Consider the following 16,091-nt stretch of genomic DNA (forward strand, 5'->3'; position numbering starts at 1 on the left):
CCAAGCGAGATATTTCCATGAATGAAGACCAAAGATGCCAAAGGTGAACAGGAAAGTGTAAGACGTGAAACCGAGCAAGTGTGCTAGAGAACCTCACGTGCCATGCTGAAGAGCTGAAATTTTATCCTAAGAAAGATGAGAAACATTCCAAGGACTACAGCAGTGTGGAGGCTGGGTTGGAAGGGGCCGGACTGGAAGCAGGGAGACTAGTCAGGGAGTCGTGTGGTCCTCTAGAGGTGATGGGAGCAGAAAGTAGGATGATGGGAGGAGAGGGTGGAGATGAGAGGATAGACTTGAGAAACATCTAGGATTTAAACTTGGCAACCTGTGACTCATTAGTTATATGGGAGGAGACATGCAGAAGACCCCCAAACTGTCAGTGCGGAAAAGACAAGAAGGGGCCTGTGTTCTTTCAGAGGTGTGAGTGCAGTTTGGGCCTGTTGAGTTAGAGTTGCCTGCAGGGGACGTGAGGCTGGCTAAGCAGACTCAAGGGGTAGTTAGATATGCGAATCTGGAGACGGAGGAGGGTGCACTAAAGGTACTGACTTAGGACTCATCGCGATCATAGCAGTTGAAACTAACCACACAGCAGTAGAGGCACCCTGGAAATTGTGGGGAATAAGAGGGATGGCGGGCCGGGGACAGAAGGCAAGGGAACACCAATATTGGTAGTGCAGGAGAAGGAAAAGGGCCCCATGACAGAGACAAGGGAGGGTCAGACACGGGACCCAGGAGGATCCCTTGCCACTCTGTGCTTCTCCCCCTCCTAAACCTTCTACGGAAGGCCTACGGCTGCCATTCCTCCTAAATAAGCTCCTTTACATCCTTGACTCCCATTCGGCTTTTGCAGGTGAAAGCTGCTCCTGATCCCAAAGCCCATTGGCCGCAGCTTCCAGCCTTCCCTCCTTGACCCTCCTGTAGAGAGTCCTGCATTGTCAAGGCCCATGCACTTTACTTACAACGCCTGGACCTCCTTTCCTGATCATTCCGTTCATCTCCATCACCATTCTTCCCTCCACCCCATCCTACAGTCATCCTATCAGATGACTCCAGTGCCATGAGGATGCCCTCACTTCCAGTGACTCTTCACCTCCACGCCAGCCTCCCACCTCCACGAGACTCCCAGGAAATGGCTAATACCTGCACCACTCCCATTATGTGGGAATAAGCCTCACGTCCCACGCTCTGACCACAACCAGCTCTCTCACCTCTTCTCCTGCCCTTGTTCTCACTGTCCTCCTAGTTCCCTCTGTTTTCTTCTGAACTGCTGACTCCCTCCTGACCTCCCCTCCTTCCTTAGCCAGGTTAGACTATCTGGTTGTTCATCTGAGATGGTCTTTCCTGAAATTCTTTCCCCCACACCTGCCCAGGGCAACTCAAGGTCCCATTCTCTTACCGGCTCCTGCCCCAAGAACACTGAGGAAAGTGGGATCCTAGACAGAGGGACGTCATTAGAGATTCACCGTCTCCACTCTCCCCTCCCTGTCATTCTTCACTGCGGTAGAAAACCTAAGCCTTCCCGTGGGGAAATAGGAAAATTCAAGCAGTAGCCAAAAGCCCAATCTCTCTCTCCCAAAATAGCTTCCGCACCTGCTCTGTTGCTGGATGTCCACACAGATGTCCTTGGAACAACTCCTGACTGCCCTTTACCACCTTTATTTTTCCCTTGGGCAAGTTATTTAACCTCCTTGAATCCGAGTTTCCTCAGTTTTCCAATAAGGACCCTCCAGTGTCGCTGCCAACCTCCATGGCACTTTGTGCAAATTAGAAGAAGGTGCCCCTTTGGCCAGGCACACAGCTTGATGAGCAGAGCGTGGCCTGTGGACCCATGGTCACCCCCTCACCTGGACGCCCTTGTGCAGTGCCACCTTGCAACACCATACACTGCAGCCCCAACCACGCCTACCTCTCTACAGGCTCTGGTGAAAGAAAGGCAATGATTCGCACAGCGCACAGCCAAGAGCCTGACTGAGCAGAACTTGGGACAAAGGAGCTAACGTTGACCACCTGGACGTGGCTCAACATGCGGGTGTGCTCTGCTGTGGTGGCACCATCTGCCACTTTCAGGCACTTCTGCCAGCTCCATGAGCTGGAGCTATCAGCCCGCCCCCATCTCTCGTCAAGAGAGCAGAGCCCTGGGGCCCCGGGGTGCTCAGTCAGTTCAGAGTCCGACTCTTGATTCCAGCTCAGGTCCTGATCTCAGGGTTCGTAAATCAGAGCCCTGCATCAGGCTCTGCGCTGGCAGCGGGAATTCTCTCTCCCTCTCTCTCTGCCCCTCCTCCACTCTCTCACTCACTCTCTCTCAAAATAAGTAAACATTAAAGAAAAGAGAGAGAGAGGGAGTGCAGGGCCCTCAGAGACTGGATGGGAGCTGGTAGGTGAGGGAACAGACCCTTGGTCATAGCCAAGGGCTCCAGGCGGGCAAGGGGCAGTGGGAGGGAAGAGAGAGTTGGGACAGTCAGACAGAGAGGATGGTCTGAAGGGGAGCAGAAGGGAAATGAGCCTCAACCTCCTGAAGGCAACAGCGCCTCAGGCACTAGGGGCAAAGGCTGCCCACCCCAACCCCACACCCCAAATCTGGGGTGCCGCCCTTGGCTCCCACCTCTCAGATTCTCCCCTTGGGGACCTCTCACTAGCTGCTCAGGAGTGTCCTGCTACCTACCCCGCCAGCCCCGCAGATTGCCTGGGCCCCTGCACCCACCCACCCCACTGGAAGGTCGGGTGCGCCACAAGCCATGTCTGGCTCTCTTTTCACTGCACTGCCTCCATGGGCACCACAGACCAGGACTTCTCCAGACCCAGGAGCGCAAAGGCCCTCAGGAGAGCAGGAACCTCGGAATGCCACATCCATCCGGTAAGAGCGGCTCTTCAAGAGGAAATCGCTGCGAGAAGGCAACGAACGGTAGCCACCTGGGTATTTTTATTGAAGAAAGACGAATTATGCCATGACCCCTTCTAGCACAAAAATAATTTTCAGTAAAAGGTTAAAACCGTCATGTTGTATCAATGAGAACTGTTCCATTATTCCAAGAATGATTGATTGGAAAGTACTTACAGGAAAATCAAAGTGATACAATGCAGCTTCCACTTTTAAAGTACTTTCCATTAAAAAAAAAATCATACCAGTGTATAAAAATAGTTATACTGAAGATGTGAATCAACAGCCGAGGAATTTATTGGCACTTGAAAGCCTTGTGATATAAATAGATTCAACAATGAGAATGAATCTCAAATAACTCTGGGCTGTGGCAACCTAACCTCCATTTTCACTGACACGAAAGAAAGTCACATGTAGTTCAGTGAGTCATCTGGCCACCTTGGAAGAGATCACAGGAAAAGAACACAATGGAACTAGGTCCAACAGGCCAGGTCAACTCAAAGCACAGGGTGAGGCAGTGGGGGAGACGGAGGGGACAGCGATGTGGTCTCTGTCCTCAAAGAGTTTTCAGACTGTCCCAGACTGTGGGCCTATACACAAAACAGCCACCAGTACAGTGTCCTAAGAGAAGGACAAAGGAACAGGAGATAGTAGGGAGAGAGATTCTTTTGAACTTGGTGATTTCCTTCCTTCTCTCCCTGCCTCCACAAAAGGTTACTCTGTGGTGTAACGGGAACAGAGCACGGAGTCCACTGGGGCCGGATGTAAGCTGCCACTCTGCCACGTACTAGCTGTGTGACCCTGGACAAATTATCTAATGTCTCTAAGATTCTGTCCCCTCAAGTGTGACAGGGGGCAGGAGGCTGTTGTTGTAAAGATGAGATGAGGCCAGTCGTGTGTGTATGGAAGCACCCAGCTTTGCTGCGTCCTGAGGCAGAGCAAACGATAAAAGATCACTCCCTTCCCTACCCTTCTCCTCTGTGAAGGTTAACTAGTACTCACTTTTGTACCCCTTTCATGCTTACATTTCTAAGAGCTTTTCCATCATTGGATATAATGTGATTTTCAAGGTAGTATTTGCTGGTCTTCGTGGCTTTTGAGTTCACGGCCCCTGTCCTCCAAGAATTTCCCTCCTTCTTTGTGTCTGGGGACTCAGAGAGCCAGCTGCTGCCCTCTTTGTAAAGAAGAACATGAAACACCCCCCCACCTGCCATGTCCCTTCTGGTGAGAAGGTAGCTGAGATCTGGCCCATCAGCAGTCATTAATTGAGCATATAATGCTTTTAAGGATTATAGAACTCTGAGGAGTCAAGGAAAGAACTAGACAAGATTTCTGACCTCTCATCAGACTTTAACATATGGGTATCACCTCAGTCAAGGTTCTTGGTTGAAAACAACAGACCAGTGGTGGTACTGGGATAAGGCCCTGGATGCTGTCACCACAGTGCTGCCACTCACATCTTGGAACTCGGTTTTTCTGCGGCCATTGTCACAGCCAGAAAGTTCCTATCAGTCCCCTTGACATTCAGGTGGATGTCACTGCCTAGGCCTTAGTTGCAAGGGAAACTGCCTTGATGAGATGAGTATTCTCAATACAGGAAGGAGCGCCTCTCAATTCAGTTCACCCTGGCTTGGAGTAGATGTCCATTTAATTAAGAAAAAGGGAAACTATTCACAGGCTGAAATTGGCTCATTTGTAAATTCATAAAGAGTGGCTGATGTGGATTTTTAAAACTTCTTTAGTAAAATTTCTTTTATTAAAAACATTTTGGGGTGCCCGGGTGGCTCAGTCGGTTGGGTGTCCGACTTCGGCTCAGGTCACGATCTCACAGTATGTGAGTTCGAGCCCTGCGTCGGGCTCTGTGCTGACTGCTCAGAGCCTGGAGCCTGTTTCAGATTCTGTGTCTCCCTGTCTCTCTGACCCTCCCCCGTTCATGTTCTGTCTCTCTCTGTCTCAAAAATAAATAAACGTTAAAAAAATTTTAAAAAAAAACATTTGAATGAAATGTTTGCTTACTTACAGAAAAGTTATAGCACTCCTATATACTCTACAGAGTTTCACCAGTTATTAGCATTTTGTCACATTTGTTTTTGTCATTGTTTTTTAAGAGACTGAGCTTGTGAGAGGGGGACGGGCAGAGAGAGAGGGAGAGAGAGATCTTAAGCAGGCTTCACACCCAGCACAGAACCCGACACAGAGCTCGAGCTCATGACCATGAGATCATGACCTGAGTTGAAATCAAGAGTCAGACGCTCAACTGACTGAGCCACCCAGGCACCCCTTGTCACATTTGTTTTATTGCTGCCTCTCAAAGTACATAAATATGCTTTTTTATTTTTGGATGAACCATTTGAGAATAAGTTGCAGACATCATGACTCTTTACCTCTTACTAATTCAGGATATATCTCCTTGGAACAATGACATAATAAAACTACAATATAATTATCAAAGTCAAGACACTTAACACTGAAATAATCCTATATGCACAATCCAATAATGTCTCAGTAGTGTTTTTTATAATTTTTTTCAGTCCAGGAGACAATCCAAGATTATTTAAGGAATTTAATTGCCATGCTGTTTTAGCCTCCTTTAATATGAAACAGGTCCTCAACCTTGTCTTTCATGATGTTGATCAGTTTTGAAAAGCACAGGCTTGTTGTTTTGTGGAATTTTTCTCAATATAGGTTTATCCAGCACTTCCCCATGATCCGAGTTAGTAAATCTTGTAGGCAGAAACACTGCACAAGTGACATTACGTCCTTGTTGAGGCCCCACACTCGGGAGTATGCGATGGCAGTTTGTCATATTGGTTTGTTGCTGTCTTCATCAAGGTGGCGTCCACCAGGTTTCTCCACTAGAGAGCTATTTGTTATTAATAGGAAATCTGTATGGAGATACTTTCAAACTTGTAAATATTGTGTCCTCATCAAACCTTACTCCAGCAGTTTTAATGCATCCATTGATGATTCTTGCCTGAATCAGTTATTACTATGAGAGTTGCAAAGTGGTGATTTTTCACACTTCTATATTTACTAATTGGCATTCTATTTGAAGGAAGTTCTCCCTTCTTCATTATTTATTTTTTCATTTATCTGTTTAAAATCAGTATAGGGGCACCTGGGTGGCTCAGGCAGTTAAACGTCTGACTTCAGCTCAGGTCATGATCTTGCAGTTCGTGAGTTCGATCCCTGAGTCGGACTCTGTGCTGACAGCTCAGAGCCTGGAGCCTGCCTCGGATTCTGTGTCTCCCTTTCTCTCTGACCCTCCCACCCCCTCTCTCTCCTCAAAAAATAAATATTAAAAATTTTTTAAAAATAAAATAAAACCAGTATAGACTCATGGATTCTTTAATAAATTTTCAAGTGATCGTTAGCCTCCATTATCCATCCCTTCTATAAATTATACACTTCTGCATTTGTGGATGGGTCAACCTAATTGCAAGCAGATTTCTTTTTTGATGTGGACTTGAACATTTAATCTATACCTCACTATTTACAGAGACAAACAGGAAATAGAAAACTGAATTTTTATGGGGATTTTTGGTTGAACACATAGGTTATCAAGGTGTTTTTGAGTAGCTGTGGCAAAATGGGCTACCCTGAGAAAACATAAGGGAGCAGGCCCTTCTAAAGAAAGGAAGGAAAGGGGTTTTGCAGAAAGCCATGAGAAGATAGAGAAGACTGGCACAATTGTGCTTTCAAAGTAGACACAGAGGAACGGGGATGTGGCAGAACAAAGTGGGGTGCGGGGAAGGCAGGGAAATACAATGGGCATGCAGAAGAGCATAGAGGTCAGGGGACTAGGGTGGAAAGGTAAAGCAGCAACATGTGTTGAGAGGTCTGTAAATTGATATTGGGTAAGAAAACTGAGAGGCAAGGAATGACAGATTCAAAAAATCCCTACGAGATGTTAATCGTTTCATTATTTATGAGAAAACTAAGTCACAGAGAATTTACATTCATTTTCCCAAGGTCACAGAGCTAGTTAGTGGTAAAGTCAAGATTCATATACAAATCTATGTGACTTCAAAGCCATACCACTAGAAGAGAAACATTTATAGTGAGAGAATAGAGGTAGAATTAGGGCTCACAGTATAAGGCCGCATAGGTTCCACTATGCCAATTATAACACTTAATTAATCCTGACCCCACAGTAAGTCTCAATAATGATCCCAACCATGCACTTGAGTGTAAATCCATAGTAAGCTCAGAGCACTTAAATATTGCCAAAGTTTTCAAACTTTGCATTATACTCTTGCATGACTCAGTGCCCCCACTCCCCCAACCCTGCCTTTTAAAAAATCAACTTGATTGAAATATCGTTTTCATACATAAGATTTCACCCATTTGAAGTGTATGATTCAATGAGTTTTGACAATGTAGACTCATTTAACCACCAATCATAACTATAGAACCTTCTAACACTCCAGAAAGTTCCCCGTGCAGCCCCTGTGGAGGTGATATTCTCCAGCCCCTGGCCGCTTTTTGTTGGTATACTTTTGCCTTTTCTAGAATTTCATATAAATGAAATCATACAATATGGTATGTAGTCTTTTGTGGCTGGCTTCTTTCACTTAGGATAATGTATTTGAGATTCTTCCCATGTTGTGTTAGCAATTTGCTCCTTTCTGTTGCTAAGTAGTGTTCCACTACATGGACGTACCACAATTTTTTTACCCATTCATTCGTTCAAGGACATCTGGATTGTTTCCAAATGGAAAATTGCCAAGTGGAGCAGTTACAAATAATGCTGCTATAAACAGTCACATATAAATCTTTATGTGCATATATGCTTTCATTTATCTTCAATAGCTAAGAATAGAACTGCTAGGCTATAGGATAAGTATATGTTGAATAATGGCCAAACTATTTTTCAAAGTGTATCATTTTTCATTCCCACAACAAATAAGAATTCCTACAACAAATAAGAGTACTGGAACTAAAGCCAGTATTTTCAGTCTTTTTAATGTAGTCTTTCTAATGGGTATTTAGTATTATCTCATTGTGTTTTATTTTGTTTTTTAATGATTATTTATTTTTGATAAAGAGGGAGGTGGAGGGAAGGGGCAGAGAGAGACAGACAGAGAATCCAAAACAGGCTCTGTGACAGCTGACAGCACAGAGCCTGACGCAGGGACCGAACCCTTGAACCATGAGATCATGACCTGAGCCAAAGTCAGACACTTAACCGACTGAGGCCACCCACGCACGCCCTCATTGTGTTTTTAATCTGCATTTCCCTAGGTCTAATGATGTTGAGCATCTTATATGCTTATTTGCCATCTGTGAATCTTCTTTGATAAAGTCTCTATTCAAATATTTTGACCATTTTTATTGGGGTTTTTGTCTTTTTGGGTTGTACTATTGAAATATTAGAATGCTTTATCACATATATGTTTTAAAAATATTTTCTCCCAGTCTGTGGGGTTGTCTTTTGGTATTCTTTTAAAGGACAAATGTTTTAAATTTTAATAAAGTCCAATTTATCAATTTGTTAAATGTCTTATGCTTTTGGTATCCTAAGAAATCTACCTAACACGGGGTTACAAAGATTTTTCTCCTCTATTTACTTCTAGATGTTTTGTTGCTTAGTTCTTATATTTGGGTCTGTGGCCCATTTGGAGTTAATTTTTATTTATTGTGTGAGGTTTCATGTTTTTCCATATGGATATCCATTTCTTCCAGCACCATTTGGAAAAGACTGTCCTCTCCTCCATTGAATTACCTTGTTAAAAATAAGTTGCTGGTTTGTTTACAGATTCTCTTTTCTGTTCAAGTCATCTACATGTCTATCTTTGCATCAATATCTCCCTGTCTGATATCTTATTCTGATATGTCTGATACTATATCTTATGGTAAGTCTTGAAATCAGATAGTTTACATCCTCCAACTTTGTTCTTCTTCAAAATTGTTTTATCTATTGTAAGTCCTTTGTATTTCCATATAAATTTTAGAATCAGTTTACCAATTTCTAAAAATTGCCAAGTGGGATTTTTATTGGAATTACACTGAATCTGTGTATCATTTTAGGAAGGACTAGCATGTTAACAATGATGAGTTTTCCAATTTATGAACATGGTTGATCTCACCATTTGTTTTCTTTAATCTCTTTTGCTTTCCACAGGAAGAGTGTATAAATCTTGCACATATTCATTCATTTTGCACAGATTCATTTAACCCTAATTACTTCATATTTTTGATGCCATTGTAGTAGTATGTCTGGATAATTCAAATTCCTTATTCTTCATTGCTACTCTATAGAAATATAATTTGGCACAAAAACAGACACTCAAATCAATGGAACAGAATAGAGAACCCAGAAATGGACCCACAAACGTATGGCCAACTAATCTTTGACAAAGCAGGGAAGAACATCCAATGGAATAAAGACAGTCTCTTCAGCAAATAGTGCTGGGAAAATTGGACAGCGACATGCAGAGGAATGAACCTGGACCACTTCCTTACACCATACACAAACATAAACTCAAAATGGATGAAAGACCTAAATGTAAGACAGGAAGCCATCAAAATCCTCCAGGAGAAAGCAGGCAAAAATATCTTTGACCTTGGCCGCAGCAACTTCTTACTCAACATGTCCCCAAAGTCAAGGGAAACAAAAGCAAAAATGAACTATTGGGACCTCATCAAGATAAAAAGCTTCTGCACAGCAAAGGAAAAAATCATCAATACTAAAAGGCAACCGACAGAATAGGAGAAGATACTTGCAAAAGACATATCAGATATAGGGTTAGTATCCAAAATCTATAAAGAACTTACCAAACTCAACACCCAAAAAATAAATAATCCAGTGAAAAAATGGGCAAAAGACAGGAATAGACACTTCTCCAAAGAAGACATCCAGATGGCTAACAGACACATGAAAAAATGCTCAACATCACTCATCATCAGGGAACTACAAATCAAAACCACGAGATACCACCTCACACCTGTCAGAATGGCTAAAATAAACAACTCAGGCAACAACAGATGTTGGCAAGGATAGGAAGAAAGAAGATCTCTTTTGCACTGCTGATGGGAATGCAAACTGGTGCGGCCACTCTGGAAAACAATATGCAGGTTCCTCAAAAAATAAAAAATAGAACTACCCTACAACTACCCTACTACCCTAGTGCAATTGCACTACTAGGTATTTATCCAAGGGATTCCTTGGTGTGCTGTTTCGAAGGGGCACATGCACCCCAATGTTTACAGCAGCACTATCAACAATAGCCAAATTATGGAAAGAACCCAATGTCCATCCATGGTTGAATGCATAAAGAAGATGTGTGTGTGTGTGTGTGTGTGTGTGTGTGTGTGTATAATGGAGTATTACTCGGCAATCAAGAAGAATGAATCTTGCCATTTGCAAGTACATGGCTAGAACTAGAAGGTATGATGCTAAGTGAAATTAGAGAAAGACAAATATCATATGACTTCACTCATATGAGGAGTTTAAGATATAAAACAGATGAACATAAGGGAAGGGAAGCAAAACAAATATAAAAACAGGGAGGGGGACAAAACAGAAGAGACTCTTAAACACAGAGAACAAACTGAGGGTTGCCGGAGGGGCTGTGGGTCGGAAGATGCGCTAAATGGGGACGGGGCATTAAGGAGGACACTTGTTGGGATGAGAACTGGGTGTTATACGTAGGGGATGAATCACTGGAATCTACTCCTGAAATCATTAGAGCACTATATGCTAACTAACTTGGATGTAAATTTTTTAAAAAGAAAGAAATACAATTGATTTTTTAACGTTTATTTATTTTATTTTTTAATTTTTTTTAACGTTTATTTTATTTTTGAGACAGAGAGAGACAGAGCATGAACGGGGGAGGGGCAGAGAGAGAGGGAGACACAGAATCAAAAGCAGGCTCCAGGCTCTGAGCCATCAGCCCAGAGCCCGACGCGGGGCTCGAACTCACGGACCATGAGATCGTGACCTGAGCTGAAGTCGGATGCTTAACCGACTGAGCCACCCAGGCGCCCCTCATTTATTTATTTTTGAGAGAGACAGAAAGCACAAGCGGGGGAGGGGCAGAGAAAGAGAGGGAAACAGAATTTGAAGGAGGCTCCAGGCTCTGAACTGTCAGCGCAAAGCCTGACACAGAACTTGAACCCATGAACCCTGAGATCACGACCTGAGCCGAAGTTGGACGCTTAACCACTAGGCCACTTGGGCGCCCCACAGTTGATTTTTTTTAATTGATCCTGTGTCCTGTTACCTTGCTAAATCTACTTTTTTGCTGGATTTCTTAGGATTTTCTACATAGGTGATTATGGCATCTGCTAAGAAAGAGTTTTACTTCTTTCATATCTGCATGCCTTTTCTTTTCTTTTTCTTGTCTTACTGCACTGGCTGGCAATCCAGTATGATGCTGAATAGAAGTAATGAATATAGACATCCTTGATTTGTTTCCAATATCAAGGGGAAAGCATCAGTCTTTCTCATTAAGTATGATGTTGACTATAGAGTTTTCATAAATGCCCTTTACCAAGAAGATCAAGTTATACCTTCTATTCCAAATTTGCTGAATTTCTGTTATAAATTGATGTAGAATTTTGTCAAATGCTTCTGCTGCTACTAAAATTATAAGGTTTTTTTTTTTTAAAGTGAACTACACTGGGGCGCCTGGGTGGCGCAGTCAGTTAAGCGTCCGACTTCAGCCAGGTCACGATCTCGCGGTCTGTGAGTTCGAGCCCTGCGTCGGGCTCTGGGCTGATGGCTCAGAGCCTGGAGCCTGTTTCAGATTCTGTGTCTCCCTCTCTCTGACCCTCCCCCATTCATGCTCTGTCTCTGTCCCAAAAATAAAATAAACGTTGAAAAAAAAAATTAAAAAAAAAAAAGTGAACTACACTGATTATTTAAATGTTAATTAGTTTTAAATGTAAGTAGTTTTAATGTCAAACTAATCTTGCATTCCTGGGATAAACCCTATTGTTCATGAGATACACACACACACACAGTTTACTAAAATTTTTTAAGGTTTTGCAGAGTATTGATCTGTTTTGTTTGTTTTTTTCTTGAATTGTCATTGTCAGGTTTTGGTATCACACTAATGCTGGCCCTACAAAATGACTTGGAAAGTGTTTCCTTGACTCTTCCATTTTCTGAAAGAATTTGGATAGAATTAGTGTTATTTCTTACTTAAACATTTGCTAGAATTCCCAATGAAGCTATCTAGCTGAGAGTTTTCTTTGTGGGGAAACTATTTTTAATACAGGAACAGCTTACCTTTGCAGTCTCTACCAACACAGTGTAGCTCTAAGAATGAAAGGAAGTCAAGCTCTGAAAATCACTGTTACCTAAATAATGCTTCCAACACACACAGTTCTACTAGACACTGTGTTTCCCTGGCTTTTTTATACTGGGAAGCAATTTAAATTATTTCAATCGTCTTTTCAGATATAAGAACAATGCTTTTTATACTTTCTTAAAGTTATCTGGTCTGCAGCTAAATACCCCACCGGCCAACAGGAATACATATAACTGATTTCTGTCAGTGTTGCTAGAATGTTTCCCCTCAGCCCTGTGCCTTTGCTTTGGTCAGGCTACATAAGTTAAAGGTGAGGGAGGTATAGAAACATGACTTAACTATCCATGAAATATTTTTATTCCCTTAAATTTTTTTGGAAAAATATTATAAGCTTGTAACAATAAGCTTAAGCAATAATATAAAAGTTACATAAAGGAAAGACTGCCTCCATTATTTGTAAATAAGAAAACCAAATATCAACACCATTGCATTGCTATACTATAAACTAAGGGAAGGCAAAAAGCATATCTCTCTCCATTGTTTCCGTCAGGAAGGACTGACATAAACAATTGCAAAGCATCTAGCATGGCCCCTGACACATTTTGGGCACTCAGAAAACATTTATGGGAGGAAGGGAAGTGTCGAATTCACACCTGCATTACTATGACTGCTTGGCAAGTTGAATACTGCCTGCTTTATCTATGTAAACAAGGGGAAATGTCATTCTCCTTAAAGCCATTCACTGTCTCATGAGCTCACTCTGTTCCTTCCTCCTCTGCGTCTTTGTTCCTTGAGGCCTTCTTTCTCTATAAATCTGTGTCATCTATAAGAACTCCCTTCTTCAGGGAGGCTTTCTTCAAACTCTTTCTTAGCATCCAATAGCATTTATGGATTCTGCCACACTACTTAGCATTTAATCCACAGTGGATTTTACCCCTTTACTAGTGTCCATCACTGTTCTGGGCATATGCATCTGGAACAATCTTGCATGCCAAGGCTCTTTACAAAGGCTGAAGTATAGCCTCAAGATCTGTCGTGAAAACTCTTGGGCGTTAAGGAACAACAAACTGGGAAAAAAAACTGGAAAATGACCCTGAAAGCTATTTCAGAATGGTTTTCCAAGCGAGACTGTATAATCATATTTAAGTTATCTTAAATACATTTGTTAGATGAACACATGACTAGGTATTACCCTGCCTGAAGGTGGAAGTCAAGACTTTCTTTGGTGTTTTCTATTTCTGTGGGTCCGTAAATGTACTTTACCAAATCAGATCTTTGGAGCTTCAGAGAAAATGGAAAGAAACTGTTTTGTCCCTATATTTAGTTTGAAAATAATATCTGCATAGCTCTCACCACTTTTCTGCATCCATTTAATGGAGAAATGGCTAATTCTAGAACTAAAGCAGGGAATATACAAGATGCGCCTGGAGCATCTTATAGTGTCAGAAAGTAAAGCACCCAAAAGACAAAACCATGGGGTATGTTAAAGGGACACAGGAGCCAACTGAAAGAGTCCCTTACAATTTGAGCAAAGAAGTAATGCAGTACTAGATTATAGCCCAAAGAATAAATTTTTAAAAATTTTCAAAGACCCATGAGTTCATGGGTCTTTTATACAGATATAATTATGTAATGAATTGGGGGGAGAAGACAAAATTCCCACAGAGAAGCATTCCAATAATAATCTACCCTACCCCTTACATGTGGACTATACTTAGTGACTTGCTTCCAGAGGGTGCAGTATGAAAAGAGGGAGGAAAGTAACTTTGCAGTGGAGAAACCTGGCAAAGACTGCCTTAGCCAAGTAATTGAGATTAACATGATCAGAGGCAAGTCACATTGACAGTATATACCCTTGATACAATGTGATGAGAGAATGGTACTTCACCTTTGTGGTCTTCCTCCCAAAAACCATAACCACAGTCTAACTGTAAGAAAAACAGACCAGTCCCAGCTGAGGTATATTCTACAAAACATCTGACCAGTCCTCAAAACTAGGAACTCGAAACAGAAACAAACTAGAAACAATTCTAGAAAGTAGAGACTCAAAACAGAAATAAACACTGTCCAAGAAACTGTCACAGCCTACAAGAGTCTAAGGAGATGACAACTAAATGTAATAGGGTACCCTGGAGGAGATCCTGGGACAGAAAAAGGACATTAAGCATAACTAGTGAAATCCAAATCAAGTATGGAGTTCAGCTAATATCAATACCATTTCATTCATTATGACAGATGTACCATAATACTAGATGTTACCAAACAACAGAACTGGATATGGGGCGTATGGAAACCTCTGTACTATCCTTTTACCTAAAAATCTTCTACATCAAAAAGTGTACTTAAATATTGTTAAAATACAGTTTGGGCAACAGGTGACTACATGCTTATCTCCACAACTATGCTTTTAATTACAGGGTGCTGGTGACAGTTTTGTGGGGGCTCTGGCCTTCTACCTGGCTTACTACCCCAATCTGTCCTTGGAAGAAATGCTCAAGAGAGCCAATTTCATCGCAGCAGTCAGCGTCCAGGCTGCAGGAACACAGTCATCTTATCCATACAAAAAAGACCTGCCACTTGATCTGTTTTGATTGCTACTAACCCTAAAATAAATGTACTTGGAAATAAAATGTACTTGGGGGAGGGGGTGGCCACTCTTAGCTAGCAGCTTACTATAAAATATCCTCTTCTCCATTCTTTGCAAATATGTTCATTTATGAAGTCATACTCAAGCTTTCATTATTTTTAAATTATTTTTCTAATGTTTATTTTTTGGGGGGAGAGAGAGAGAGAGAGAGAGAGAGAGAGTCTGAAGCAGGCTCCAGGCTCCACGAATGGTCAGCACAGAGTATACAAGGTCCTATATGATCTATATCCTACACCCCTCTCCCTTCCCATGCCATTTCCGCCCATTCTCCCCTCTACGTTCATTTCACACTGGCCTCCTTACCCAACTCAAACCACTTCAGGGCCTCCGCACTTACTGTGCCCTCTGCCTAGAACACTCTTTCCCCACAAGTTGATGTGCCTTACTCCCTCACGTGTGCAAATGTTACTATCAAAGGCCTCCCTTAGACACCCTTTACCTAACACCAGCAACTCCCTCTTTCTCTCCACCTGCTTCATTGTTGTGCATATCAGTTATTACCCACCTGTTTGTTCATTTGTCTCTCCAGAACTTAAGCTCCAGAGCAGAGAATGTTAAATGAGGGAAGAGGGCACAAGAAATTGGACCTCGAGCAGTTCCTAAGAAGGACAGCTGACATTCAGTGTTAGAGTTGTCAAAGCTTCTGTTTTGCAAGAGAAGCCAGAAGTCTGGATGTTTATTGAAATCTTTTCAATGTTTAAGGGTCAGCAACTGATTTTTTTAAAAATGTAAACATGGGGGAATGCCTGGGTGGCTCAGTCGGTTAAGCGTCTGAGTCGATTTCAGCTTAGGTCATGGTCTCACGGTTTGTGAGTTCGAGCCCCCGCATCAGGCTCCATACTGATGGTGCGGAGCCTGCTTGGGATTCTCGTTCTCCCCTCTCTTTGCCCCTACCCCACTTGTTCTCTCTCAAATAAACTTCAAAACAAAACAAAACATACTTTTAAAAAAACATAAACATGGGGGCACCTGGGTAGCTCAGTCGTTAAGCATCTGACTTCAGTTCAGGTCATGATCTCACAATTTGTGAGTTTGAGTCCCACTTCAGGTGAACTCGAGCCCTGCTTGGGGTTAGCATGAGCCCGCTTCCAGTGAGTGCTGCTTCTCTCTCTCCCTCTGCCTCTCTTGGGATTCTCTCTCTCTGTCTCTGTCTCTGCCCCTTGCTCACTTGCACCCCCTCTCTCTCACAAAAAAAACTTAAAAATGTAAACACCACCTGTGGGCCATGTTCAGCTCATGTGCTGAATAGATAAGTCATCTGTTAACCCAGATTTTATGTTGTTTTGGGTTTTAAAAAAAAAAGGTG

General features: G+C 42.5%; 1 protein-coding gene across 8 annotated transcripts in view; it reads left to right on the plus strand.

Moving 5' to 3' along the window:
• RBKS (ribokinase) overlaps positions 1-16,091 on the plus strand; it is a 125,344-nt gene that overhangs the window by 77,946 nt on the left and 31,307 nt on the right. For 4 of the 8 annotated variants that reach the window (XM_047854029.1, XM_047854022.1, XM_047854024.1 and 1 more), the window contains one exon: positions 14,556-15,613. The exons of 3 other annotated variants lie outside the window; for them this stretch is intronic. In XM_047854029.1, the coding sequence (XP_047709985.1) occupies positions 14,556-14,729 (174 nt within the window). In that variant the 3' untranslated portion in view covers positions 14,730-15,613. Of the gene's footprint in view, positions 1-9,002; positions 9,101-14,555; positions 15,614-16,091 lie in introns of those variants that run through there. One more of the 8 variants, XM_047854026.1, reaches the window with a different exon arrangement.

Source organism: Prionailurus viverrinus, chromosome A3 (assembly GCF_022837055.1).
Source record: "Prionailurus viverrinus isolate Anna chromosome A3, UM_Priviv_1.0, whole genome shotgun sequence".
NCBI classification, from domain to species: domain Eukaryota; kingdom Metazoa; phylum Chordata; class Mammalia; order Carnivora; family Felidae; genus Prionailurus; species Prionailurus viverrinus.